Source organism: Trachypithecus francoisi, unplaced genomic scaffold (genome assembly GCF_009764315.1).
Source record: "Trachypithecus francoisi isolate TF-2019V2 unplaced genomic scaffold, Tfra_2.0 Lachesis_group3, whole genome shotgun sequence".
Taxonomy (NCBI): domain Eukaryota; kingdom Metazoa; phylum Chordata; class Mammalia; order Primates; family Cercopithecidae; genus Trachypithecus; species Trachypithecus francoisi.
Window position 1 is genome coordinate 68,799,729 of NW_022681468.1, and position 27,948 is coordinate 68,827,676.

At 37.1% G+C, this 27,948-nt stretch overlaps 1 protein-coding gene across 1 annotated transcript in view; it reads left to right on the forward strand.

Moving 5' to 3' along the window:
• SLC25A21 (solute carrier family 25 member 21) overlaps window positions 1-27,948 on the forward strand; it is a 526,576-nt gene that overhangs the window by 378,284 nt on the left and 120,344 nt on the right. Inside the window, exon 3 of the mRNA XM_033188230.1 lies at window positions 2,989-3,072. Coding sequence (XP_033044121.1) covers window positions 2,989-3,072 — 84 coding nt within the window. The remainder of the gene's footprint in view (window positions 1-2,988; window positions 3,073-27,948) is intronic.

The window sequence follows — 27,948 nt, forward strand, 5'->3', positions numbered from 1 at the left end:
TGTGATGTTTTCCTCCCTGTGTCCATGTGTTCCCACTGTTCAACTCCCACTTATGAGTGAGAACATGCTGTATTTGGTTTTCTGTTCCTGTGTTAGTTTGCTGAGAATGATGGCTTCCAGCTTCATCCATGTCCCTTCAAAGGACATGAACTTATTCTTTTTTTTGCTGCATAGTCGTCCATGGTGTATATGTGCCACATTTTCTTTATCCAGTCTATCATTGATGGGTATTTGGGTTGGTTCCAAGTCTTTGCTATTGTAAATAGTGCTGCAATAAACATACATGTGCATGTGTCTTTATAGTAGAAGGATTTCTAATCCTTTGGGTATATACCAGGTAATGGGATTGCTGGGTCAAATGGTATTTCTGGTTCTAGATCCTTCAGGAATCGCCACACTGTCTTCCACAATGATTGAACTAATTTACGCTCCCACCAACAGTGTAAAAGTGTTCCTATTTCTCCACATCCTTGCCAGCATCTGTTGTTTCCTGACTTTTTAATAGTTGCCATTCTAACTAGCGTGAAATGGTATCTCACTGTGATTTTGATTTGCATTTCTCTATTGCCTAGTGATGATGAGCATTTTTTTCATATGTTTGTTGGCTGCATAAGTGTCTTTTGAGAATTATCTGTTCACATCCTTTGCCTACTTTTCGATGGGGTTGTTTGGTATTTTCTTGTAAATTTGTTTTAGTTCCTTGTAGATTCTGAATATTAGACAGGCTACTCTGTATTTTTAACCTTTGTGCTAAATTGCCATCAAGGAACACTTATTAAGATGGGAAAGAGCACTATTGTTTCATATGTATACTCAGAGTTCTGAATTCTACATTAAAACATCTACAATATTTGTGTATGCTTTTCACAAAAGGAAAAACATAAATGCCTCGGGGCAAATCTGCCTGGCTAAGAAATAGATGAAAATACATTTTTTCCTTTACATCCCTTGTAAGTTGGATTCCTAGGCATTTTATTGTCTTTGAAGCAATTGTGAATGGAAGTTCATTCATGATTTGGCTCTCTGTTTGTCTGTTACTGGTGTATAAGAATGCTCTTCAAGGAGAACTACAAACCACTGCTCAGTGAAATAAAAGAGGACACAAACAAATGGAAGAACATACCATGCTCAAGGATAGGAAGAATCAATATCCTGAAAATGGCCATACTGCCCAAGGTAATTTATAGATTCAATGCCATCCCCATCAAGCTACCAATGACTTTCTTCACAGAATTGGAAAAAAATGCTTTAAAGTTTGGAACCAAAAAAGAACCTGCATTGCCAAGACAATCCTAAGTCAAAAGAACAAAGCTAGAGGCATCACACAACCTGACTTCAAACTATACTATAAGGCTACAGTAACCAAAACGGCATGGTACTGGTACCAATACAGAGATATAGACCAATGGAACAGAGTCCTCAGAAACAATACCACACATCTACAGCCATCTAATCTTTGACAAACCTGAGAAAAACAAGAAATGGGGAAAGGATTCCCTATTTAATAAATGGTGCTGGGAAAATTGGCTAGCCATAAGTAGAAAGCTGAAACTCGATCTTTTCCTTAATCCTTATATGAAAATTAATTCAAGATGGATTAGAGACTTAAATGTTAGACCTAATACCATAAAAACCCTAGAAGAAAACCTAGGTAATACCATTCAGGACATAGACATGGGCAAGGACTTCATGTCTAAAACACCAAAAGCAATGGCAGCAAAAGCAAAAATTGACAAATGGGATCTAATTAAACTAAAGAGCTTCTGCACAGCAAAAGAAACTACCCTCAGAGTGAACAGGCAACCTACAGAATGGGAGAAAATTTTTGCAATCTACTCATCTGACAAAGGGATAATATCCAGAACCTACAAAGAACTCAAACAAATTTACAAGAAAAAAAACCCCATCCAAAGGTGGGTAAAAGATATGAACAGACACTTCTCAAAAGAAGACATTCATACAGCCAACAGACACATGAAAAAATGCTCATCATCACTAGCCATCAGAGAAATGCAAATCAAAACCACAATGAGATACCATCTCACACCAGTTAGAATGGCAATCATTAAAAAGTCAGGAGACAACAGGTGCTGGAGAGGATGTGGAGAAATAGGAACACTTTTACACTGTTGGTGAGATTGTAAACTAGTTCAACCATTATGGAAAGCAGGGTGGCGATTCCTCAAGGATCTAGAACTAAAAGTACCATATGACCCAGCCATCCCATTACTGGGTATATACCCAAAGGATTATAAATCATGCTGCTATAAAGACACATGCACACGTATGTTCATTGCGGCACTATTCACAATAGCAAAGACTTGGAATCAACCCAAATGTCCATCAGTGACAGACTGGATTAAGAAAATGTGGCACATACACACCATGGAATACTATGCAGCCATAAAAAGGGATGAGTTTGTGTCCTTTGTAGGGACATAGATGCAGCTGGAAAGCATCATTCTCGGCCAACTATCGCAAGAACAGAAAACCAAACACTGCATGTTCTCCCTCATAGGTGGGAACTGAACATTGAGATCACTTGGACTCGGGAAAGGGAACATCACACACTGGGGACTATTATGGGAAGGGCGGGGGAGGGATTGCATTGGGAGTTATACCTGATGTAAATGATGAGTTGATGGGTGCTGACAAGTTGATGGGTGCAGCACACCAACATGGCACAAGTATACATATGTAACAAACCTGCACGTTATGCACATGTACCCTAGAACTTAAAGTATAATAATAAAAAAAAAAATTTTAGATACATTTTTTCTATAGATTTCATTAAATTACAGGGAAATGTAATTTTAAAGGCTATGAAAATAAGGTAAAGATTATGTAATGCTAATAAATGAATAAAATCCATACCAAAGCAGAATATTCTAGATTAATCTGAAAAGCTGTTTCTAAGACTTTAAAAAATGAGAAAAGCCATTTGGCAAAATCTTTAACTTAGAGTTTTTGGTTTGATTTTCCTTCTAGGTTTCAGATTCAGAGATGTGCAACTGATCCAAACAGTTATAAAAGCTTGGTAGACAGCTTTCAAATGATTTTCCAAATGGAAGGGTATGTATATTCTTCATATAGCCATTTTAATATGTTTCTACTTAACATGTTTTCTCATTTTGAATGGTTTATTTTCCTAGTCTTACTAGGGGCAAAATACTTAAAAGGGTAACTTTCTACTTTGTTATGTTATTGAAAACTGAATGTTTATATAATGGAAACTACCACAAAAAGATATTAATAAGTAATTTAATGACTAGAGGACAATTTTTAATTTATGCCACTAGGATTGTTTAAAGTTTCTATAACTGGGGCTCTCTAAACTCCATAGTTCTTTATTTTGGTACTGTAATATAATGTCCAAATTCATTCCCCATTCACACTCTAGTTTATGAATATGCAAATAAAACAGATCTGTATCAAAAATTGATGCATCAAGGCTGGAAGCAGTGGCTCACACCTGTAGTTCCAGCTACTTGGGAGGCTTAGGTGGGAGGATTGCTTGAGCCGGAGAGGTGCAGGTTGCAGTGAGTTAGGATTGCGCCACTGCACTATAGCCTGGGCGACAGCAAGACTATCTTAAAAAAAAAAAAAAAGATGCATCCAATTAATTATCTGATCTATTAAATGATCAAATAAATAGAATATTTGTTTATATAGGCTAAAATTATCTTCAATGTGTTAGATTCAGTTAAAAACTGTATCCAATAAACATATATGTGCACATGTCTATTGGAAGTGAGGGACTAGGGGAGGGATAGCATTAGGAGAAATACCTAATGTAGATGACTGGTTGATGGGTGCAGCAAACCACCATGGCATGTGTCTACCTATGTAACAAACCTGCACGTTCCTCACATGTATCCTAGAATTTGAAGTATAATAAAAACAAATTTTTAAACTATCCAGTATAATTTTTCAAAGAATATTGTATTTGCTTTTGGAAGTTGTTTTTATAAGAAAATAGTTGAAAATAATAATCTTTCAACAATGTAACAGGAATAATAATAACTAGTATATATTTAGCTTCTGTTATGTAGTAGGGATTCTTCTTACAACTGTATTATGTAGGTTCTGTTGGGTTCCATTCCAATTGGACAGATAAAGAAGACTCAGAGAAGGTAGTAAGTTTCACATTTCTGGTGAGTAGTGGAGCTGGGAGTCAAATCTAGGTCTGCTTGACCCTAAAACCCATGCTCTTAACTGCTGTAGATCACTACTTGTCTTGCCAGGTTACACTATAAATGCTATTCTGCTAATCATTTATTTCAGTTAAATTTGTATTATGGATATCTTTCCATGCCAGTATATTCTCTTTAACAACATAGTAATTTATTTTATCTATATGTTGCAATTTATTAATCTCTACGGTAGACCTTTAGGTTGCTTCCAAATTCTTGCTATTTTAAACAATAGTGCAATAAATATTTTCATACTATCTTTGCACATTTGCGTGTATCTATTTATATATTTTAATATATAGTATATATGACATATTATATATTTATATAACTTTTATATATTTTTATAGTTTTAATATATTAGTACAATAAAGTACATTGTTAGCTGTGGACTTACAGGATCAAATGATATGCATATTTAATATGAGAGATGTTGACAAATTACCTTCCAAAAAGTATGTACTGATTTTATACCCTTAAAATTTGAAAGTTCTTATTTCTTCACACACTCTCAAACACATTATAAATCATTATTTGGTATATCTGTCACTGATATGTATCTCCCGTTTACCATCTGACCAATGAAAAATAGAACTGTCCTAAGTGCATTCCTTTGAATGTTGTAGGGATTGAGCATACTTTCATATCATCAGGCATCATTTCTTTTGCAAATTGCCTATTTTGTGTCCTTTATTCATTTCTCTTAGATTAGATTTTTTAAAAAATTGATTTGTAGGTGCTTATTATGTATTGTAGATACTAATCATTTGACTATTATGTAGACTGTAAACAATTTTTCCAACTTGTCATTTGTCTTACAACTATTGTGTCTTATACCTTTCAAAAGTTTGTGATTTTTAAAGATTGTAATTTTATATTATCTATCTTTTCCATCCTGATATCTAATGATGCCGCATTAAAAAAAATTCTCTAACCCCATGATTATAAATATTTTCTTCTGGTAGTTTTTTACATTACAATTTTTAATCCAGCTGATAATTTTTTCATGTGCAGTATGGTACATAGAAATTATATTTCATTTTGAAATGGTCAATCAATTGTCCAAACACTACTTGCTGAAAAAAATCTATCCTTTACTCACTAATTGGAAATGCTGCCTTTTTTTGTTTTGTTTTGTTTTTGGGTTTTTTTTTTTTTTTTTTGAGACCGACTCTCACTCTGTTGCGCAGGCTGGAGCGCAGTGGCACAATCTCGGCTCACTGCAACCTCCGCCTCCTGGGTTCAAGTAATTCTCCTGCGTTAGCCTCCCAAGTAGCTGGGATCACAGGTGCCCGCCACTACACCCAGCTAATTATTGTATTTTTAGTAGAGACAGGGCCTCACCATGTTGGCCAGGCTGATCTCAAACTCCTGACCTCAAGTGATCCACCTGTCTCGGCCTCCCAAAGTGCTAGGATTACAGGTGTGAACCACCACACCCAGCCAATGCTGCCTTTTTCACATATTAAACTTCTACACATATACCCTCTAATTTTCCATTTTGATTCTCCATTTCCTATTCTGTTTCATTCATTCATCTATCTATAGCTATATCAGCATCATACTGTTTTAATTATTTTATCTTCAGAGTATTTGGGAAATATATAAAAATATACCTCATGGTATGAAGTTCAAACTTCTTGTCATAGTGTGCAGAGCTTTCATGGCATGGTCCTTCTTCATACTCAGATCTGCTCTAGGAATAGGAGACAGTTTGCAGCACTCTGGTCTTTCACATTCTCAGGGTTTTTCCATGCTCTTCCCTATTCCTGAAGGACCCAATCCCCAAACCTCCCCTAGAAACTATCCCTCTTCATTTAAAAGTGACTTCACATTTCACCCTCCCTGACCCTCTTTTCTCTATCACATGCTGAATTATTTCCCCACTCTTTTCTTTCTTTACATATGCTATATAAAATATAGCATACACCATCCTGGTTTATGAAGCTCATTTTCTATCTCCCTTTTCCCACCCCAAGAATATATTTCCTAAGGGTCATGTCCCAATTAGCTCTGTATTCGTTACACTTGTTTGGCACTGAGTAGAGACACTCAGTAAGTATGCTAAACAAGTGAATGGAAGTCATCACACCAACATCATAACGATGCAAAATGAAACAGAGATGATAACTGAAGAGTTATCTTAGTCTATAGAAGTCTATAGAAGATAGACTAACCTCTCTGAAGTTATGATAATAATCTTGATGCTTGATTAAATATTTTGAGGTCACCTAGTGACAAAAGTCGACAAGTTCTTCTAGCTATTACTCTAGTGATGTGGTATCTAAATGCCCTACATTGATAATACAGACCTTTATATTATGACAAGAGAGTTAAGAAAATCATAGTGCATTATGTAGCCAATGAAAGTATCCCTTTCCTGCAAAACAGTAATGTCAGCATTACTGAGATCTGTGAGCTGTAACAGATATCCCTGAATTGGATGTGGCAGTTCCTTAGCCAAGATCTTCAATTCATGTGTGTTTTGGGAAGAATTTGATGATTCTGCTTCTGCTTTGATATCAAATAATATAACAAACATACAGTATGTGTGGTCCTTACATAGTGGAATTGGGCTTTTTCTATCCTGTATGTATAATTGCTTCTAGAGCAAATTGACATTCTTCCTGTGGTGCCTTTAGATCTGGACATGCTGTTAGCCAAAAGCCAGAGAGCTCTAGTCTTAGAGACGGAAATATTTGTAAAACTGCAAAATAAAAAGCTCCCTGTTATTTTTTACACAGAGCAAGAGCATTTCATAGCCTTGGGTTAAACGAAAGAAAAAAGCAAAACAAAAAAGAAATGAAAAAGAAGGAAAGAAGACAAAAGCCTTTTAACACATGCTGTGTTAATTTTTTTTCCCTAGTCAAAGAAGTTCCTTTTGACTTTCGTTGAGAGCCACTCCGTTTTCAAAGATGTTGTCTTTCCTACTCAGGTGCATAGAGGCCAGTTTGGCCTGTGGCCTGCAGGGAAGATAGCACTAGTCAATTTTGACTGTTGACATAATTAGGAGAATTCACCTCTCCTGGTTTTTCCTATATCCTCCAAGTTAAAGGTTTTGAGAGTTCATCCTTTTATTTGATTTAAAAACATTAAAGTCTGTATTTTTAGTAGAGACGGGGTTTCATTGTGTTAGCCAGGATGGTCTCAATCTCCTGACCTCGTGATCCGCCTGCCTCGGCCTCCCAAAATGCTGGGATTACAGGCGTGAGCACCGCGCCCGGCCTAAAAAAATACAAAAAAATTAGCCGGGTATGGTGGTGGGCGCCTGTAGTCCCAGCTACTCCGGAGGCTGAGGCAGGAGAATGGCGTGAACCCAGGAGGCAGAGCTTGCAGTGAGCTGAGATCGCACCACTGCATTCCAGCCTGAGCGACAGAGCGAGACTCCATCTCAAAATTAATTAATTAATTAAAGTCTGTTAATATACTTAAAATCTTCACAAATCTCCCATTTCCCCAACGTTACGAAAATGAAACGGTTCTCTCCACCATTCTCAGAGATGCAATTCCTCACCTCTCTGCTCAGAATTCACTTGCTTTCAACAGACATGAGTCCAAATCCCTTTACTGTTTCTAACATTCTTTTTCTTCTTAAAAAGCATAGATACATTGTACTTTTTAATAAAAACCATGTCTTATGAAAGACATGGTTTTTCAACACAGCTTTACAGAAGTGAGGTTAAAGCTTAAAAAGAGAGGCATTCCAAATTCCAAGTAAGGATTTCTATTATATGGAATCCTCACACTTAGCTAATTTTTACAAAAGAGGCTGTTTTCTATAACATAGAAGAGAAAACTCATAGAAAATGAAGGCAGTGAAGAAATATCACTGTTGAGAGTACCTTCATCATCACCACAACTTTTCATGTCTCTGGTTTGACAGAAATAAACTAATAGGTTCATCTACTGAAGTAGAGTGAGCCCAGAAGGCATAAAGATACAGCCTAGTTAATTAGCTGCCTTTAAAACCAATAGGGTTGGTTTTGTAAACTCACCTGGCAAACAGTGGCTGGTATCATGGTATTTGCCATGTGTCCATGCATCATGCCTCACTTCCCTTTACCTCAGTGCATCTTATGAACGTTGGCCTAGTCTCTTTTGTACTTGTCATTCCTTTAAAAAGAGTGATTGAAATGTTCATAGGTGGGTGAGGGGGCTATACATTATGTCAGTGTAAACCTAGGACAGTCTTCCCATCTCTACTCCCACTCTGCCTCCTCTGAAAGTGCTCAATGGCTGTTCTTCCTGAAATAAGGCAAAAATAGGAGTTAAACAGAACTCAAGATACTCTGGTAATGTAGGTAGAGAAAGACATAAAACTAATATTTATTTTCTTCAGTGTACCATGAACTATGCTAGGATTTTTTTTCATACATTTTTATCAACACAGCACTATTAACACAACATAGAATCCTCATGCCCATGTTTTGTATAAGGTAACTGAAGTTAAATGACTTACCCAAAGCCACACAGGTATAATCGTGGTTTTTCCGTTAGACCATATTTGATATTTCACTGAAAATCAAATTTTGTTTTTTATTGGCTGGAAAGAAGACAATATGGAAATAATGGCTGTAAATGGCTAATCTTTAAATGGTTATTCTGAAGTCTTTGATATTCCTAGCCTCAAATCACACAGCGACTTAAAGCAGCTTTATATCTTCCTTCAAGTAATGTACGAAAGCTCTGAGACCAGTATATGTTAAGTCAAGCAAATCTTGGTGATTCTGAGGCAGCACTATAAAGCTCTGGCAACTTAAGACTCAATCTGATCGTTGTCCCATCCTTTGTAATTAGCTCTGTATTTCTGATAAGTTCATGGTTTTCAGACAGTCAATTTTCATCCTGTTTGTTTCTTAGCTCTCTTATGTGAAAAATTCTTGGGCATTGGTTTGCTCAAGGCAAATAACTAGGAAACAACTAGGTCAGATTAAGCTTAGCTTCAAATGAGAAACATGTTGATTGCTGGTGCCTTCAGAAATATGGTATTCTTCAGAAAGTATTGCTGTAGAAAATATGTGGTTGCATTTGGGGGGCATTTGAACTGTGTTTTGTTTCACGATTTGTTTTCTGTAACCACTGATGCTGCCCCAAGTATCATCTTACAATCAGACCACTTGGTGATTATAATATTTTCTAGTTAAATGACATTTAAGGCCTCGTTTTAAGAGCTCGAGCATAATTGGCTAATTTGGTAAACTCCAGATGTGTGAGATAATGTGCCACTCATTTAAGTGCCTTTCAGACGGCACAAATGGCACAGCCCCAGGAGGTATAATCACTCCCTCTTGTTTTCATTAAGAAGGGGAATGAGTGGCTTGTGACACAGACAAAGGAAGTGGGATGCCCACAGCTCTACAACTTAGTAAGATTTGGACATTTTCTTTTATCAGTGGACTCACTCCAAAGTGTTTGGCTCAATTCAATGTCTTAGTGGGTCTACTTTTTAAAAAGTGGTTTACCTAAACTAATATGACTGGGTGGTTTTAAAGCCATGAAAATAGGCTGTCTGAAAATAGAAAGACCCGTCCCTGTAGAAAACCCCCCTGAGTAAAGTAGTCTCTGGAAACCATCCCTCACCCTCATGTGGAAGTGTGGATGCGGGGGTATTGGTTTGAAAAAGCAACGGAAGAGCTGACTCTGCCCACAGCCGGGAATCTAATTACTTGACCAATCAGCATTCTCCTCCTAAACTTCCAACTTACAAAATTCCAACTTCATGAAGTCCAGTAGTTGCTGCTGCTTTTTCTCTCCCCTCTCAACTCTCCTGCACCATCTAACAGAGACCAACTCATCCACCCAGCATTGCCAAGCTGGAATGCAGTGGATGGTTCTGGCATCACTGTTTCCTGATCCTGGGGCTGGTTGCTTTTATCAGACTATAGATCCAGTGGAGTTCACAGCTGGCTGAGTCTTCACTCAGATGAGGTCTACATCTCAGACCCCTGAGCAGATAATCTGCCATGCAGATTCATTTTGTGTCGATTATTGGGTGTTGATTGAGTTTGTAAGCCTGGTTTGCCCAAGTGAGTTCCTTTTATGGTAGGTTCCAAATGTGCACTGTGACTTCTGTGATGAGTTCCGTGAGTGGTGCTTTGGCTGCTTTCACTCCCCTTCTTTTTGTTTTAGCAAAGAGACCCTTCCTGGTACCCACTGGACCTCCCTCGAGGGCTCCCTTGTTTTTATGTGGTGATGACAAAGAAAGCAGAGAGTCTCAGCTGCTCTTGCTCCCACACTGCCAGAGTTCAGCCATGGCCTGCCTGGGCTTTTGAATGATGCTCCAGCAAGTTTCCTCTTTAGTTAGAAAAAAATGGGTTGGGGGTTGGGGGACAAGAAAAAAAAATAATAGAATAGGTTAGAATTTGGAGAATAAACTATAGCAAATTTATCCGGCATGTCTTAAAAGCGATGGACCTAGGTCTAGAATATGGCTTCCATAGGCTGAAGACATTTTCTTCTTCCAAGTCTTCTCCTGATTTGGAAAGAAAATGTGAGAAGAGATTATCTTAATTCAGGCATGGACATACTACTATTATTCTTAAATAATCTGTGTTTCTTTTAAAACGGTTTGTTAACTTTAGTATATCGTACTCATACATTTTAATTGATTTTTTAAATTGACATAATTGTACAGATTTATGGGGTGTAGAGTGACATTTCAGTATATGCAATGTATAGTGATGAAATCAAAGTAATTAACAGATCTATCACCTCAAACATTTATCATTTCTTGTATTAGAAACATTAAAAATCTCCCCTAGCTATCTGAAAGTATGTAATATATTATTGTTAGCTATAGTCATCCTACAGTGCTATGGAACACTAGAATTTTTCATCCCACTTAGCTGTCATTTTGTGCCCATTAACCCACCTCTTTGTTAAAAAATGAAATAAAATAAAAATAAAAATAAATTTAAAAAGCTCTGTCACCCAGGCTGGAGTGCAGTGGCATAATCTCACCTCACTGCAACCTCTGCCCCCACCCCCACCCCGTTCATTTCAAGCAATCCTCCTGTCTCAGCCTTCTGAGTAGCTGGCACTACAGGTGCCCGCCACCACACCTGGCTAATTTTTTATATCTTTTGTAGAGACAGGATTTCACTATGTTGGCCAGGCTGGTCTCAAACTCCTGACCTCAGATGATCCATCTGCCTTGGCCTCCTAAAGTGCTGGGATTACAGGTGTGAGCTACCACACCCAGCCCTTTAACCCACCTCTAACTGTTCTGCCCTTCTCACTACCTTTCCCAGCCTCTAGTAATCATTATTCTACTGTCAGCTTCTATGAGATCAACTTTTCTATCTTCCACATATGAATATTCATAAATTTTTAGTCATCAAGTATATGTAATATCTTTTTACAGAAAGGTTATGCTATGTAGCTAAGAACTTTACATTGAGATTATTTAGCAATTCAAGGTTGAAAATTAAAGGATGAAGGGTCAGGAGAAAGAATACCAAAGAAGAACAGGCAGTGACTTATTTCAGTATTTTTGAAAACAACAGGCAGTTGGACCATGGATACATTATTTGGCATTTCTTTTTTTTTTTTTTTTTTTTTTTTTATCTTACCAGATTATTCCGTACCACTGCTAAGCCACACAGTTGCTGGCAGAAGCTGTGTTGGGTTGTAAAGTAACAGTTACTCCCCAGTCTTCACAATCAGGGAGCAAATGATGAATTTGCAGAGTGCTCAGAGGGCGGCATCCCAGGGCTTCGATGGCCCAGAGTTCTGTTTCCTTTTCTAAATCAGAGGTCTTTTGTTCTGCCACAGAGTGACCTTTAAAATGGTTTCAGCTCCTAGATTTCCCTGCTGTCATCACCACAGACTGCTAGCTGACACTCACGCTCTGACTCCCCCAGCCTCTCTCTCACAATGCTTTCCGACTTACTGACTGGCCTTTGGCAAGGATTTAACTGTTGCCAACGAGTAAGTGAAAACGTTTGCAGTGATGTCAACCCGTCAGCAAGGCCTGATTAAGAGACCAAACACAGCCTCCCTCAGCATGTAGTGCTGACAAGAAGGCAAGGAGGACCAGTTGTTTGGGTGGAAATAGTTTTCTTCTAGGAAGGTTGGTGTCTTCAGTTCAGAGCCTGAGCTCCCATCACCCATGTTTGTGGAGTGTTAATCAAAGTGGAGGCAAAAGGTGGGATTCCATAGCCAATGGGGTATATCCCATTGGAAATATTTTTAGGCCTTACTTTAAATTTATTCTGGCTTTCTAATGGGCTGGACGTACAGTCACGTTATTGGGAAAGTATGGCTTTACCAAAACCAAAATCCTTTTTCTAGTGGTGGTTAAAACCGAACATTTTCAAATGAGATGGAAAAAGAGAACTTCCTAAAAGCACTTTTCTACCTGTGCCTGATTATCTTATTGTAGAAAATAACTTAGGCATGATTTGACATAGACAAGGTTAAAGGAGTTCATAGTTTATTTTCGTCAATGACTTAATGCATTTTTTGACTGGTTTCATGATTTTAGCTTTGCCTTTCCTGCAGGTCTTCCAGGTGGTTTGGAATTGGAGGAAGGGAGGAGATTCTGATAGTATTGTTATAATGGTCATTAGATTCAAAACCACTGCTACCATTTTGGTCCTTTATTGTTTGTGAAATGTGTACATGTATATGACCTCCTTGGTACTCATAAGAGCCCTAGCAGACAGGAGGATGAGGAGTACAGTTCTAGTTTTCTGGTCAAGAAACAAATAAGAGTTGTTAGGGGACTTGCCCAGCATTCCACAGCTGTATTTGTTGGGGTTGGGATTCATCCAGTGTCTTCCTCATGCTCTATCATGCTGCCTATTTTGTCAATAACAAAAGAGTGGTACTAGCAATCACAGAAGTAGCACCTCACATTTACACCATTCCTTCTTTGGGTTCAAAGCCTTGTCACATATCTCATCTCAGTTGGCTGAATTTCATCTAGGGATGGTATGACTGCTGACAATGTTTCTGGTCTATGTACAAGAAAACTTCAGCAGAAAGGGGTTTAGTGGGATTCCCAGAAAAATTAATCATGATATCAACATTCAAAGAATGCAGAGGTTTAGTTTGTTTTGTTTTGTTTTGTTTTTTAAAAAAAGGTCTTAGGCAAATAGAATTAGATTACACATGTCTTTTGACATGTGACACCATCATTCTGAGACCGAGGTTTGGACCTGTGGTCCTTAGGACAGAACCATCTCCAAAGGGTAGTTACCAGACACAGTGTGAAATTAAGACTCACTGAGTGAACTTAACTCGGTTATTTCACCTGTGGGTGTCTTGGCCTATCTCAAGATGAATTGGGTAGTAACCAGGAAAACTTCATGAAATGTGAAACAAGGCATTTAACCAAAGTTCCTTGGATGAATTGTCAGATGGGAGTGAAGAATCATCACATGATTACAATATATGTTGAAATATATAGTCACCAAATCCTAGAGAAAATGCCAGCATTATACAGTGGCTTGGTTGTCCTGCTGATAAATAGTGTTTGTCACTCTCCTTGTGTGGCCACAGATAACTCAGAGGAAAACAAGATACCAAAAATCTAACATAGTCACAGTCTCAGTGATGACAGAAAATGAGATAAAGTGTTAGATACATTTTGGAAACTCTTAAAGAGAGATTGTGAATTTATTGTTAGATGAATTAGTTTTTTAAATTTTTTTACATAAAACCTCTCCTATATTAGAAGAATCAAGAACCAAAAGGAGAATTACCATTTTGTATTCTATACATTTTCAGTGAACGGGTCAACATACATTTTGAAATTCAAATAATAAAATTTCCAGAGATTGGCACTATTTGTAAAGGAACCAAAATTAAAAGAATGTTGCAATATAACTCATTAAGCAATAAGACATATTGATAACTAGAGACCTGGCTTCATGTGTAAAATAAAATATGTGTTACATTTCAAAAATATTTCTTAACTACCTGTTCACTCCTTAACCCCATGAACTGTCTCTGTCTACAACCTTGTGTTCAAACTGTTCTCCCAGAGCCTACCACAGACCTTCTGTCTTTTTCCACAGAATCTGAGATACTGACAAATATAAGATATTATTTCATTAGAGAGAAAAATGCCGATAATTAAACTATTTACAATGATTTGACAATGGATGTGGGTGATGAGTAAGAAGAAATTTCAATGACTTTCTAGTGTTTGGCATTCCAGAGGCACCTAGCTAAACAATGCCCAAGTTCCTGATCCATAGATATTACATGATGATAAAATTTTACCACCAAGTGTTGGAAAAAATTGTACCCTCTGGTTTGAATCTTTCAGGCTTTATTTTACCCAATATCATTACATACCTCTTATGTTCCAGCCCTTCTGGAACAATTATAACTCCTGAAACAATTTTTCTATGCATATTTCTCATGCATATTCATTAGCCAAGAATGTCCTTTCCCTTCTTTCCACCTGTGGAAATTCCGGTCATCCAAAGACGTCCAGCTCATATGCTGTTTTCTCTTTGATGTCTCTCATCATCCAAAAGGGAAATAATTTCCTCCTTCTGTTCTCTTGTAGCACTTTGTTCCTCTATAAAAACACTTATCTTGGGGATCGAAGAGACCTGGATTAGAATTCCACTTAGAAGTTTTGGGATCTTGGACAAATTACTTAACCTCATTGTACTTCAGTTTTTTCATTTGTAATACGGAGACAATAACCATACTTACTTTATTGTGCTGCTAGCACTCAGTATTAATATATGGCATATAAATATACACATAATGATTGTTAGCTAGTTTTATTTTTAGTACCTTATACTGTAGCCAATTACTTGTAACTATTCATTGTTATGTAAAATGTAGAACTCTGATGAAGTAATATTTGGGGCTCTTATAGTGTATCACATCGTTCTTTATATATAATCATATATAATCGTTACCCAACTTGTGTTTGCTGAATTTAATTGAATAATTACTAGTTTCATATGCTTAGCTATTCTGGACATATTAATATTAAAAAATGTATAATCAAATCAAAACAAATAGCAAGAAAATTTATGACACCCATGATATCATTAAGACCAAGATTCTAAACATGATAATTTATCTATAACCCCAGAAGGGTAACATCTTTATAACAATCTCAGGAAAACAGTAGAATGATTTTCATGGCCATGCAGGTGTGTGAAGGTGAGGCATTAGATTTTGGCATGTAGTTTTTAGATTCGGGCACTTCACCACTGGCAAATGATGCTGACTGGCACTGGGAGTAGTCTAATTAGGGAAACTGTGAAGGCTGAGGAAGACCAAAGTGAAATGCAAACTGTCTGCTTCCATCGCTTTGAACGTTTTCTGTCTTCACTACTGTTCTCCTTAAAGCACTTCCTGTCTAGAGTTGAATAAGCAGAGAGACAAAAACTGTATACATAAAACTCAAATACTCGAGTAGATTAAAAAATGAAGTAAGTAAAAGCAAAAGAACATTTGAAGTGAAATAAGAGGCAGGTTGAGTTAGGATTTTGAAAGATAATATTATAGAGACTCTTGGTTTCAGAGACCACAGAGTAGCTTGCATCAGAAGAACCCTCCTGCTGAAAATAACAGTAAGCAATAGACGAAATACACAAAACTACTTTTGAAGGCATTGGAGAGCTACCGAAGCATGCAGAACTGATGAGAGGCTACAAGACCTGAGGAAAGGAAGCCTAGAGAAGTAAGTTCTACTTTCACCCAGGCTTTTTACCTAAAGGCCTTGCTAAGTCTTGTGGGAAGTGTTGGGGGAAGGAGTCAAAACCACCTCTGGACTGAAGAGGGAGTTGTAGGTTGGTGTTCAGGGATGCCAAATGTCTGAGACCTAAGAGGTAAAGATCCTGGTGAAGAGGGAAACTGCTAAGAAGAGAGCCCAAAGATCTATATGCAATTTCCCCTTGAGGCATTTGCCATCTCTTGAGCCACATATGAGCAGGAGGAAACTCCAAGAAACCCAGGGGGAAAAACTCCAGCAGTTGGAAAGCTATAGAGATGAGCGGAGACTTCAACAGCCCCTTGATGCTGAGGAGGCAAGGGTTGGAGTTCAAGTCCAGTCAAGTGGAAGGGCTCTGTAAGCACCCCAGGTGTTCAGTTGAGGCCCAGAATGTCCACTCCCAAGAGTAAGAGCTCTGCCTTAGGAATAGGGACAAGGCATAAATACGTTGTCCCTAACAAAGCCTAAAACCCACCCTTAGAAAATGAAGGTGATTTTCTGTAATCTGTCTGCTTGCTGAGAAAAAAATGGTTCCATCTTTGGAGGAAAACACCATCATCCAGGGGCTTTTCAATGTTTATGCACAACGTCCTCTACTCAATAAAAAATTAGAGAGCCTTCAAATAAAAAAGACCAACTAACTAAACATCAAGAGAAGCAGAGACAATAAGTCATTCAAATTTTGGAATTATCAGACTGAGACGTTAAATTATTTTTAATTTTACTTGGGTAAAATATACACAACATAAAATTACCTTTTTAAGCACTTTTTCAGCATACAGTTCAGTGGCCCTAAGTAAAGTCACTGTCATGCAACCATCAACACTATGCATCTTCAGAACTTTTCATCTTCTCAAACAGAAAATCTATACCCTTAAACAATAATTCCCCATTTCTCCCTCCCCACAGCCCCTGATAACCTTCATTCTATGTTCAGTCTCCACAAGTTTGACTACTCTAGGTATCTCATATAAATGGAATCATACAATATTTGTTCTTTTGTGACTGACTGGCTTATGTCACTTAACATAATGTGCCTTCAAGGTTCATCTGTATTGTAGCGTGCATCATTATTTCCTTCCTTTTTAAGGCTGAATAATATCCCATTGTATGTATGCACCACATTTTGTTTATCCATTCATATCTGGGTGTCAGTGGACCCTTGGGCTGCCTCCACCTTTTGGCTATCGGGAGTAATGCTGCTATGAACATTGGTATACAAATATCTGTTGGAGTCTCTGCTTTCAGTTCTTTGGTGTATATACCCAAAAGTGAGATTGCTGGAGCATATGATAATTCTATGTTTAATGGAGAATGACTTTTTTAAAAAGCTATAAGAATTATGTTCAAGTAAGTAGAAGATGGAAAATTTCACCAGCGACTTCAGATCTGCAAAAACAAACTTTTTTTAAAAAAAGAATTCACATGTAAATCTTGAAAATGTCAGATTGATGCAAAAGTAATAGCAGTTTTTGCCATTAAAAGTATGACTTTTAATGTTTTATCCTTCTAGTATTTGCTGGAAGGTACTCAATATTGCACTTAGTTGATCAAGTTATTTGAGGAATAATAATAATACGTATATTTTTGGTTAGAGAAATAACATTTTTAAAATTTTATTTTAAGCAACTAAAACAATAACTTACCAGGTGCTGAGTGCTTTGCTAAGTGCTCTAACTCATTTAGTCCTCACAACAATCCTATAGGGGAAGAACTACAATTCTTGCTATTTTATTGATGAGTCAGCCAAGGTCAAAATGTTTGTGTCACTTGTCCAGTTTCTCATAGGTTGTAGGAATTTTAACCCAGGTAACCTGGGTCCAGATCTTAACCTCTATTTTAAAAGATAAACTTAAAAAAACATAAATTATTCTTTTTTCACTAAGTGGCTACTTTATAGCTTTAGAAAATAAATGGAAAACTGAGAAACCAAATTGGTTGGTGACATCAGTTAGGGCGCTAAACTCTTCTTATAATATGACCTTTACATTTTTTTCAAATGTTTCTTCAGGATGCCAGGGCACTACTTGATATATTTTGGCATGGGCTCTGTTATGCATGTTTGGCATATGAGAAACACCACCATGGTGGATAGAATGTTCCAACTTTCTCCTTAAACTCCAAATTGCTTAGGGCCACAAGATACAAACCATGGGTTTAAGTTTGACACCCTCAATTTCCTTCTTTCATGTTTGTGGATCTCATTCTCAGAATGCTGGCATTTTACCTTTCTACATCCTTGTCTTCACTCCTTCCTCTACCCCATCATCTGTCTTAAACGTTTGATCTTTTTGCTACACCTCCTCAGAGCATGATGGCTTTTGATGGCACATCTCTTCTCCAGTGATGGGGCATTCCTGGGGAAATCCATCTTCTTTCAGCCTTGGCAGGGAAGATCATACATTTATTGTATAGAACAAAGGGAGTATTCATTCAGACCTGAAGATCCCCAATACATTTGCCTTTAGCTCTCTTGTCCTCAAACTCTTTATTCACCCAGGTTACATTTCTAAGTCCCTCATATCCTATTTTGATCTCATTTGTTTAATCGATTTCTCTCTCTTTCTCTCTCTCCCTGTTAGAAGAAAAAGAGCTGCTCATTTCAGACAGAACATTTAAATGAACAGCTCCTTTTGTAATGCTGAACAGTCTCATTATTAAATATTTCTTAATCTCTCTGGTGTGAGACATAGTTCCCTGAAGTATGCAAAGTGTTTTGATATAGAAGGAGATGAAAGACAAACAACATTAATCCAGCTAAAAAAAAAAAAAAAGATATCTGCATCTTTTCTGTATTGATGTCATTTTCTTTACCAGCCTTATAAGAAAACTTATGACCCAAATGGTATTTAGTGACTGCCCATGTGTACACAGTCCTCTGTTAGGCAGCCTACCAGGTACATAAATAAAAGACCCAGCTCTGGCCTTCTAAACAGTTAATTCTGCAATAAAATGACTGTATGAGCAAAAACGAGTGTTTCAGTCACATGATTCTATTAGCCTTTGTGGAAAAATCCTTCTGAAAGCAACTGCAAAAATGTTAGACATTTGACCAGTTGGAAAATACGTTTGCATTTTCAATACCTACAGGTTTCTTCACACTTCTTATATAACCATTCTCAATTACAGGAAAAAAACCCACCAAAACTATGAAGGGACTTTCCAGACAGAAGTTAACTGTCCCCATAGGAAATAAAATCTTCAAAGTGTCCCTTTCATTGAACTTGTTTTTCTTCCTAGGACAAATGGATACATCAGACATAAAATTTAACAGAGACACTAAAGTAAGGGTCTGGTTTACCTGAATAGGAGAGGTTACAGCATTCCATTAAGAGGACGCCAAGATGCTAACAACGCCCTGACTACTTTCTATCACATTGTATTGAACTTCTAATCACCATCGACTATATGTACCATCATTTATTTAGAATTTCAACAGCCTCCAGTTAAACTCAGCTGTGTGATTGTATTTTACATTTCTTTTTCTGTGTGTTTGTTTTAATTTAAGAGCCAGTATACATATTGACAATTCTTTGACAGCAAAGGTAAAACCACCAGGAGTATATCTGTTTATTGAGGACTGACAGCTTTATAGCTAACATAAAAATAATCTAATGTTTATTGGGGCAAATGTTTGCACTGAGGATTAAGTGAAACTACTGAATAGAGAAAACCTTTCATCCTATTCAGGCTTTTCAAATAAGGTTTGGGATCAACTACATAAAAACTTTTTGTGTTGATTTCTTTAATGCTCTTCCCTTAATTTGTCCCACTACTCACTCCCTTTCACCCTGCTACCCCAAATTAGGTTTTACAACAAGGGTTTTAAAGTAAGTAAAACCTTGAAAAGGAAGATACTACTGTTCAGAGATTCATTGCTATAGAATTTACATGGGCCATATGAACTTTCTAGATGACAGCAAAGCAAAATCTAAGCCATACTGCTTATAATATAAACTGTTATAAGTTTTTCTGCTGTTTCATATAGCTTACATATAAGAAGAGCCCTTGAAATTTTGTTTGTTTGTTTGTTTTGTTGCTTTTTAAAAAATTCATTATTAGAGATGAGAAGCAGAACTTATTTTAAACTCTTCTGAAACTGGTTTTAAGGAGTCTTAAGGAGCCTTGTTTCCTCTCTTTTGCCTTCAGCCACATATCAGCAGCATTAGATTGTTGTCTTTATTTTGAATGTCACATTTGGAAGGTCTTAAAAAATCTGATCTCTTCATGAATGGAACATTACCTCTTTGAAAAGAGTTAATCCAACTATGAGATTAAAAATAACTAATCAAACTATTGTTAGATTAACAATTCTTGGCCGGGCGCAGTGGCTCAAGCCTATAATCCCAGCACTTTGGGAGGCCGAGACGGGCAGATCACGAGGTCAGGAGATCGAGACCATCCTGACTAACACGGTGAAACCCCGTCTCTACTAAAAAATACAAAAAACTAGCCGGGCGAGGTGGCGGGCGCCTGTAGTCCCAGCTACTCGGGAGGCTGAGGCAGGAGAATGGCGTGAACCCGGGAGGCGGAGCTTGCAGTGAGCTGAGATCCGGCCACTGCACTCCAGCCTGGTCGACAGAGCAAGACTCCGTCTCAAAAAAAAAAAAAACAATTCTTGACTTTAATATTTTGAAATTTGATGTTAGTTATAATTACCACTAATATTTCTTTTCCTAACATCTTTCCTCCAATGAATGAAGAATTTTATACTCATCTAACACATCTTAGCAAGGTTCAGATCAGCTATTGCTACTTCTCGCTTTCCCACACACCTCCACCTTAACCCATCTCCTGATCCCATGTCCACTGAGTAAAATAGATGGGATGAAAAAATTAAGCAACTTGTTAAAGGCCACTAAGGAGTGGTTGCAGAGCTAGAAATGGAAACCAGGCTTACTTGCTGAGTCCAGCGCCCTGAGGCAGTTAAGTAAAGTGCATTGGCTCTTTCCCTTTGAAAAGTCTGTTTATCTTCTGACAAAGCTGATGTGTGAACATTTGAATAGCTCAGTTTTCAATTTCATCACTGGAACTAAGTGTCCACATGGATCTTGGCAGGTTTTTGTGACAGTGTGTTGCATGCCATACATGTGAATAGAACAAACAGGGTCTGGAAATGTCAGAATTTTGCCGCCACTGAGAGATTGTCTTAGCAAGGAATTTTCTACCAGGTGTGCAAAATTCACACTTTACTGGAAGGCAAGTAGTGAGTTCTCCAAGGTCAGGATCCTATTGTACACATCTTGGTGACCCTGGGACCTGATGGAGCGCCTGAGTCCTAGATGGAATTCCACAAATGTTTGTTGAACTAAACTATATTAAAATGTTTGATTCTTTTTAAAGATAGATTTGGTCCTTTTGAAAGAAAGAAAAGAAAAGATTACCATACTGTCTTTTTCATTTACTGAAGTGGAAAATGTGATCTATTCCTCAATAGATTTAACTTATTCTTAATTCCTTTCTGCATCATGTTCATAGTGGTGATGATTGCCTGCATTTTAAGGCACTATAATGCTTTGACATGCAGAGATTGCCAGTAAATTGGCAATTATGGTATCTATGGCATTTTCATTCTGTTCCTAGAACATCAACCTGTTAGCTCTTCTTAGAGACTTGTGGGCCCTTTTTCTGATTTCCACTGTGCAACATTTCTTTTTCTTAATAAATGAAGTAAGACATCTCATCTCTCAGACACCATGGTTGTCCTTTATCACATTTTCCATGACTTTGATGAGCTGAAACAACTCCTTGGCATTTAGGTTATTCTTGTTCTGAGGTGGTTACATATATGCTGTGTTGCATCTGAACTCTAAACTTCCTCTACCCGCAATCATCTTGTCTCCTGCAAGCTAGTCTGCATGAACTGCCTATTACTTTTCAGGCACAGCTTAGAGTACTGATATGGTTCTCCCATTCATACTATGGGTTTGGTTCCTGCTTCCTTATAGGGGTTGTGACAGGAGTCTCAACCTGACAAATAGTCAGCTCCCACCTGTCATTGTAAGGAGGGATGACTTATTTAAGGTATGTGAGTAATACTGCACAGACGCTTCCCAGATCTACACTGTCCTTCATGGATCCACAGTGGCCCCAGTATTGGAAATAAGCCATTTCTCAGCCTTGGGCTTCTGTGACTAAAAATCTAGAAGTTATGAGCAACCTCTTATAAATCCATCCTTTCTTTAAAACTAAACACAAAAATGTCAAGCAACACATGTCTAAGTGATTAACATTTTATTTTACACTTTCTGCAAGCTGTATGGACCTTTGTTGGTATCTGTTAGGCAAGAAGAATGGTACTGCTAGGTGTGCTACATTCTCATCTCAAACAAGCTGGACTTCAGAAGTCAGCCTAAAGAATCATGTGGTACAACAAACCTCTGCCCTGAGCAACATGATGATCATAATGGACTGGTTTACTTGTAACTTGAAATTGACCAAAGGAGCTACTTTACTTATGATCCTTAAGACCTTAATAACAAAGTTAAAATCATTTTTTAATGCTGTATACCATTCAGTAGCATTTTAAAATCATATTCTAATTTTGATTTTTAAAGAGAAATGTTCTCTAAAGCCTCCATAACAAAAAGAGCAATTTATATGGACTTTTTTTTAGCGGTATCTTTAAGGTTATTATGAGGTCTATAGTCTTATTAGGGTTGTCTGGGGATTCCCTCATTTCCCCTTAATTGACAAAGTCATAATAAATAAAGTTTTTACTAGCATGGTCTAGTGGCCCCCAAGTTGTAAAAGCATAGCAAATGATAAAAATCCATGTAGTAAAATCCATAAATTAATCTTGTAAATAAAATTTGAATTATTTGAAATTTAAGAGATTTTAGTATTTTTACTTACTAGTCAATTTCATATATGCCCTGAGCCATTTACACAAACAACCTTTTAATTTTTATTCCTTGGAGAAGAGTCTTTCTTACTAGGATTTTTTTTTTTTGAGATGGAGTCTTGCTCTGTCACCCAGGATGGAGTACAGTGCTGTGATCTCAGCTCACTGCAACCTCTGCCTCCCGGATTCAAGCGATTCTCTTGCCTCAGTCTCCCAAGAAGGTGGTACTACAGGCATGCGCCACCCACACCTGGCTACTTTTCATGTTTTCGGTAGAGACAGGGTTTGACCATGTTGGTCAGGCTGGTCTCAAACTCCTGACCTCAGGTGATCCGCTCACCTTGGCCTCCCAACATGCTGGGCTTATAGGCGTAAGCCACCACTCCTAGCCTGGGATGTTTATATATATATATAATCAATAAGCAGCTATACAATGAAATGTTTGACTCATTACATAGTCATATTTTCTAATCCTGTTTCAGTCTGAAGCAGGTGTGTTTATTATTGGTGGTGTGTCTATTAAAAGACTCATTGCAATTCATGTTATTAAAACTTTATTGGAAGTGAGAGTTAATTTTTCCCCTTCTTTTGAGAAAATAAAAACACTCCTGGAGAGAAGTGAAAAAGTGAACATCACTAACTAGGAAAGCTTCTTAGTCATTTCTTTTCCCTTGTTGGCACTCTGTACATCTGCCTGAGATCATATTTTCATTGCTTGCATGGTACTTTACCTACACTAGCCTGGGCCACAGACTTTTATTTATGCATGTGCCTTATTGCTTGCTGATTGACAACTTCATCTCCATTAACTATGTGTTTTCCATTGAATTTTCCTATGAATATTATTCATATTCACTTTCCAAGTCTGTTTTCTTTTCATAGCCCAATAAAATAAATGTGTTTCATGAACTTCTTTGATTTGCTTCTTCTTGCCAAGTTTTTTTTTTTTTTTTTTTTTTTTTTTTCTGGTCTGCAAAATGAGCATTTCACTCTAGGTTTCTTGAAGGTGTGTGTGAGTTGACAAAGTTTCATTGTATAAAAAGAACCAAGCCAAAACTTGCCATTCAAAAGAAAATGCCAGAGGAGAATAAAGGCCATATGTCAATACAGAGAAAAAGACTGACTACAGCTATTTTCTTCTGCTTGGTGTTTATAGTTATTTCTATGGAAACTGCACGTGGATTTCTGAGGATTGAATTTGACCCTGGGGATATACATAATCAACTTTGAAAACATTTGATTCATTAACTTTAGGTTCATCATATGCTTGTCCTCCTTAACTCCTAACCACAAACAACATGACATGTATGAGACCATCATGATATTCATGCTGGGTTGTTGGTTTTTTTTTTTTTTGGTTGTATTTTCTGGGAGGAGCAGAGGGGAGAAGACTCATGGGAGAGGCTTCTTCTACTTACATATGACTGCAAGGTACAGAATAGCATGTTAGCTTCCTCCCTACATTTCCTCAGTGCTTAGAGGCATGAATTGGAGCTTCTTTCATTTATTCTATTAATTCATATTTTTGCATTATTCATATGTTTCCATATTTTCCAGGGACAAAAACAATTTGTTTATCTATTTCTTCATTCCCCCAACATCCCATTTCTGTTTTCTCTCAACAAATAGCTGATGGGGAGATTTCAGATTATGAGAAAATTTTCCTGTTGCAGTCCTCACATGGCATACAGAGATGATCAGATCATAATATATTTTCCCATGTTTTTGCCTGTTTGTAGTCAGAGCTTTTAGTTTTGTTTGTGCTAAACATGTGTACATATGTATGTGCTTAAAGATGATATTTTTGTCATATTCAGATTAGGAAAAATAATAAAAAAGTAATGCCAGTGTAAGACGCCATTTCAGAGGGTAAGGGCAGTAGAGAAAGACAAAGGTTAGCAAATAAGAACCAGAGATGGGTGTTTGAGGAAGAGATATGTGGCAAGGACTGCTTTTAAGATGTGGGGTATAACATGTGTTAGGATCTGTGATCATTGTAAAATGATTTTTTCTTGATGGAATTCTTGGTGGCATTGGGCACCTGAATTCTCTTTCAGAATGCATGATACCCAAAATTAGTTCTATAAATTGTTTAAATTTTTTTTTTTTTTTTTTTTTTTTTTTTTTTTGAGACGGAGTCTCGCTCTGTCGCCCAGGCTGGAGTGCAGTGGCCGGATCTCAGCTCACTGCAAGCTCCGCCTCCCGGGTTCCCGCCATTCTCCTGCCTCAGCCTCCCAAGTAGCTGGGACTACAGGCGCCCGCCAACACGCCCGGCTAGTTTTTTGTATTTTTTTAGTAGAGACGGGGTTTCACCGTATTAGCCAGGATGGTCTCGATCTCCTGACCTCGTGATCCGCCCGTCTCGGCCTCCCAAAGTGCTGGGATTACAGGCTTGAGCCACCGCGCCCGGCCAATTGTTTAAATTTTTAATGAGAGAGGAAATGTCATATTGAAGAAATGGAAGTAATAAAGGTTTTTAAGCTGATAGATTAAATGTTAGAGTTTTAAATACCAAAATTCATGGAGTAAATGTACAAATTAAGCTCTTGTCACATAAAGGTATCCACTTTATGTGTGCAGTTTGAGATTTTTCAGGGGGTCATTAGCTAGATGGTGTCCTTTGCATGCCCTGAAGTTGCCTGCACTTTGGACATTTCACAGTTTATTAGCAACTCTATCGCAAACCAATTTTTCTATTTATTTAATACTTGGTCCAACATTTTCATGGGGAGGGGTATGTCACAGCTCTTGACTGTGGGTTTTCAATTACCCCTGTGGTCTGCCTCCCATTAACAGGAATAATTGGGAACTGGATGTGTAGAATACAGATTCGGAGCCATTGAAGAATGCTGCTAGAAACATGAATTTTACAGGCCTCTGTTAAAGTCCCTTCAAAAGGATCAAGTTTTTGTAAAGATTTCAGATATCAGACCTCAGATACACTTTTTTTCTCTCTGTCTCTCCTAAATGTAAAATATTGCCCTATTCTCTCCTTCTTTAGGACTAGCATGGGACACATCATGAGCCACTGGCATAATTTTAAGTCCTCTAATCATACAGTTCTGTGGGGAAATAGTTGATGGTCTAACTATCCCTCAGAGTTTTTATGAAAAAGAGAGCATTTATCTAGTTACACTAAAAAAAAGTTTTCATGCTATTATCAAAGACAACTTGTAATTTCTTTTTAGAACTCTTTACTGAAGTGTAGTGTAACACAGAAAAGTGTACATACGTATACAGTGAATTTTCATAAGTTAGAAAAAAAAAAAGAAACCCATGTATCCAGCACTCAGACCAAGAAATAGAATATTTTCAGCTCTCAGAAACCTCCGGTGCCTCCTTCCAATCTGTTGTGCCCCACTCCCACCAAAGGTAAGGATCATCCCAAAGTTGACTCTTAAAATTTTCAAATATCACATCATTTTCTCACCAGGTTTATTGGCTGATTTTTGTAGGAGAGCAAAGGGGGGTGGTTAATCCCCTATAGCTGGCTTCTTTGCATTGTGGAATTTTCCTAGCTGTTAATTATTAACTTTTCCTTAAAATAAAACTTTCATTGTATAAGGAGAAAAACTCCATGAGCACAGTACATGTGATATAAATCACTTTTATGTCTGTGAAACAGCTGAGTTTACATTTTTATTACATTGTTTGAAAAAGTATCTTTTCATCTGGAAAGAATCAGTTTAAAATGTGATTGTCAACACAACTAAACCGGCTTTCTATTTAAAATGGCTGCTGGTGGGGCTAAGAACTATAATTAAGCCAGGTTTCTCTGCATGGACATTAGTGACTAAAACCTAGAAGTTTTCACTGAGATTTGCAAAAGAAATTTCTTTACTTTAAAAAGCAGGTAGGGTATTTTTGTTTAGGTAGAGGAAATAAATAAGTAATGAATAAGAATATTACTGTAAAGTGCAGAATGCTTCCTGCGAAAGGTGATTTAGTGGTGTGGTTTTAAGTTAAAGTAATACATGCATTTATAATGTGTTGCCTAGTAGGAATATGTTAGTTTGAAAAGATGTTTATGTGTTAGTTAATTAGCAACTTACAGCATAATTTTCTCTCTGAAATATTTTAGGTTTAAATAATCCTGAAAGGATCCTTCTAGAAATATATCACAGTTCAATTGGATTACCCTTTCTAATATAAGTATAAAAAACAGTTTTGAAAGCCTGTAGCTATTGCTTATGTTCACAAATTTCTTGCTATTTATTTTGAAACAATAAAAAAAGAAAGATATTGTGCTGAATTTAATTTGGACTCTATTATTAAATGAAAATTGAAATATGCCATGTTCCTTTTATTACTGAAATGCTTTGGAAAATGTAATAGAGATTTTGACTGCACACTCCCCTTGTTTCCAGTACAGCAGCGCTGTGATATATGTGGTTTTATAACAGTCCAACCTTCCCAAATTCCTGCTTTGAATAGTTTATTTTTCAAAACATAGAGCAATCATCACTGTGCAATTGTGTGTGCCAGCTAACCTTTCATCTTAAACAGAATTTCCAAAATCTCATTGTTTTATGACTTTCCTAAAAGAGGACTTATTTTTATATCCTCAAAAGTGTTGCAGGCTTTGGGGAAAACAAAAATTCTCAATAATCCATCATTGAATGAACTGGGAGAACTGTTTAAATAGTATGAGGAGAACAGAAAACATTTTGAGTATTTATCCAATATAGGTTCATGTGCAAAATAATTTTTTGAATTCAGAATGCTGAATCCATATTTTTTTCCTGTGAGCTAAAGCAGAGTAACTCATTATTCAGCATTTTACCTGGCAAGAGCAGATGTGGCAGAACTTCGAAGGCAGAATGAGAGATAAGGATGACGTATGGATTTAAATGGGATAAGGCACCAACTCTCAAAAATTAGAATTAGAATTAATTGAAATTTTTGCACAGGTCTGAAGCTTTGATGATTATTTATTTTGGCTTGGACATTTCCTTTGAGCTAATCATTATTATTCTGCTTATTACCTTTGAATTATCACTGTAAATATACTTATATCCTAAGATGCCACAGCACTTCAGAAAGGACATTTAACCTTAACAAGAACACTTGTAGATACTGGAGTAAACAGACATTGTATGCTACCCCATGAAGCCTAAAAACCTCAAGTTGAAAGCTCATAACCAGTACTTTATGCATACCTTTCTCTTTTTATCAACTATTTAGCTGGAGTGCTCTTCTACACTAGGGAAAAAAAATCTATA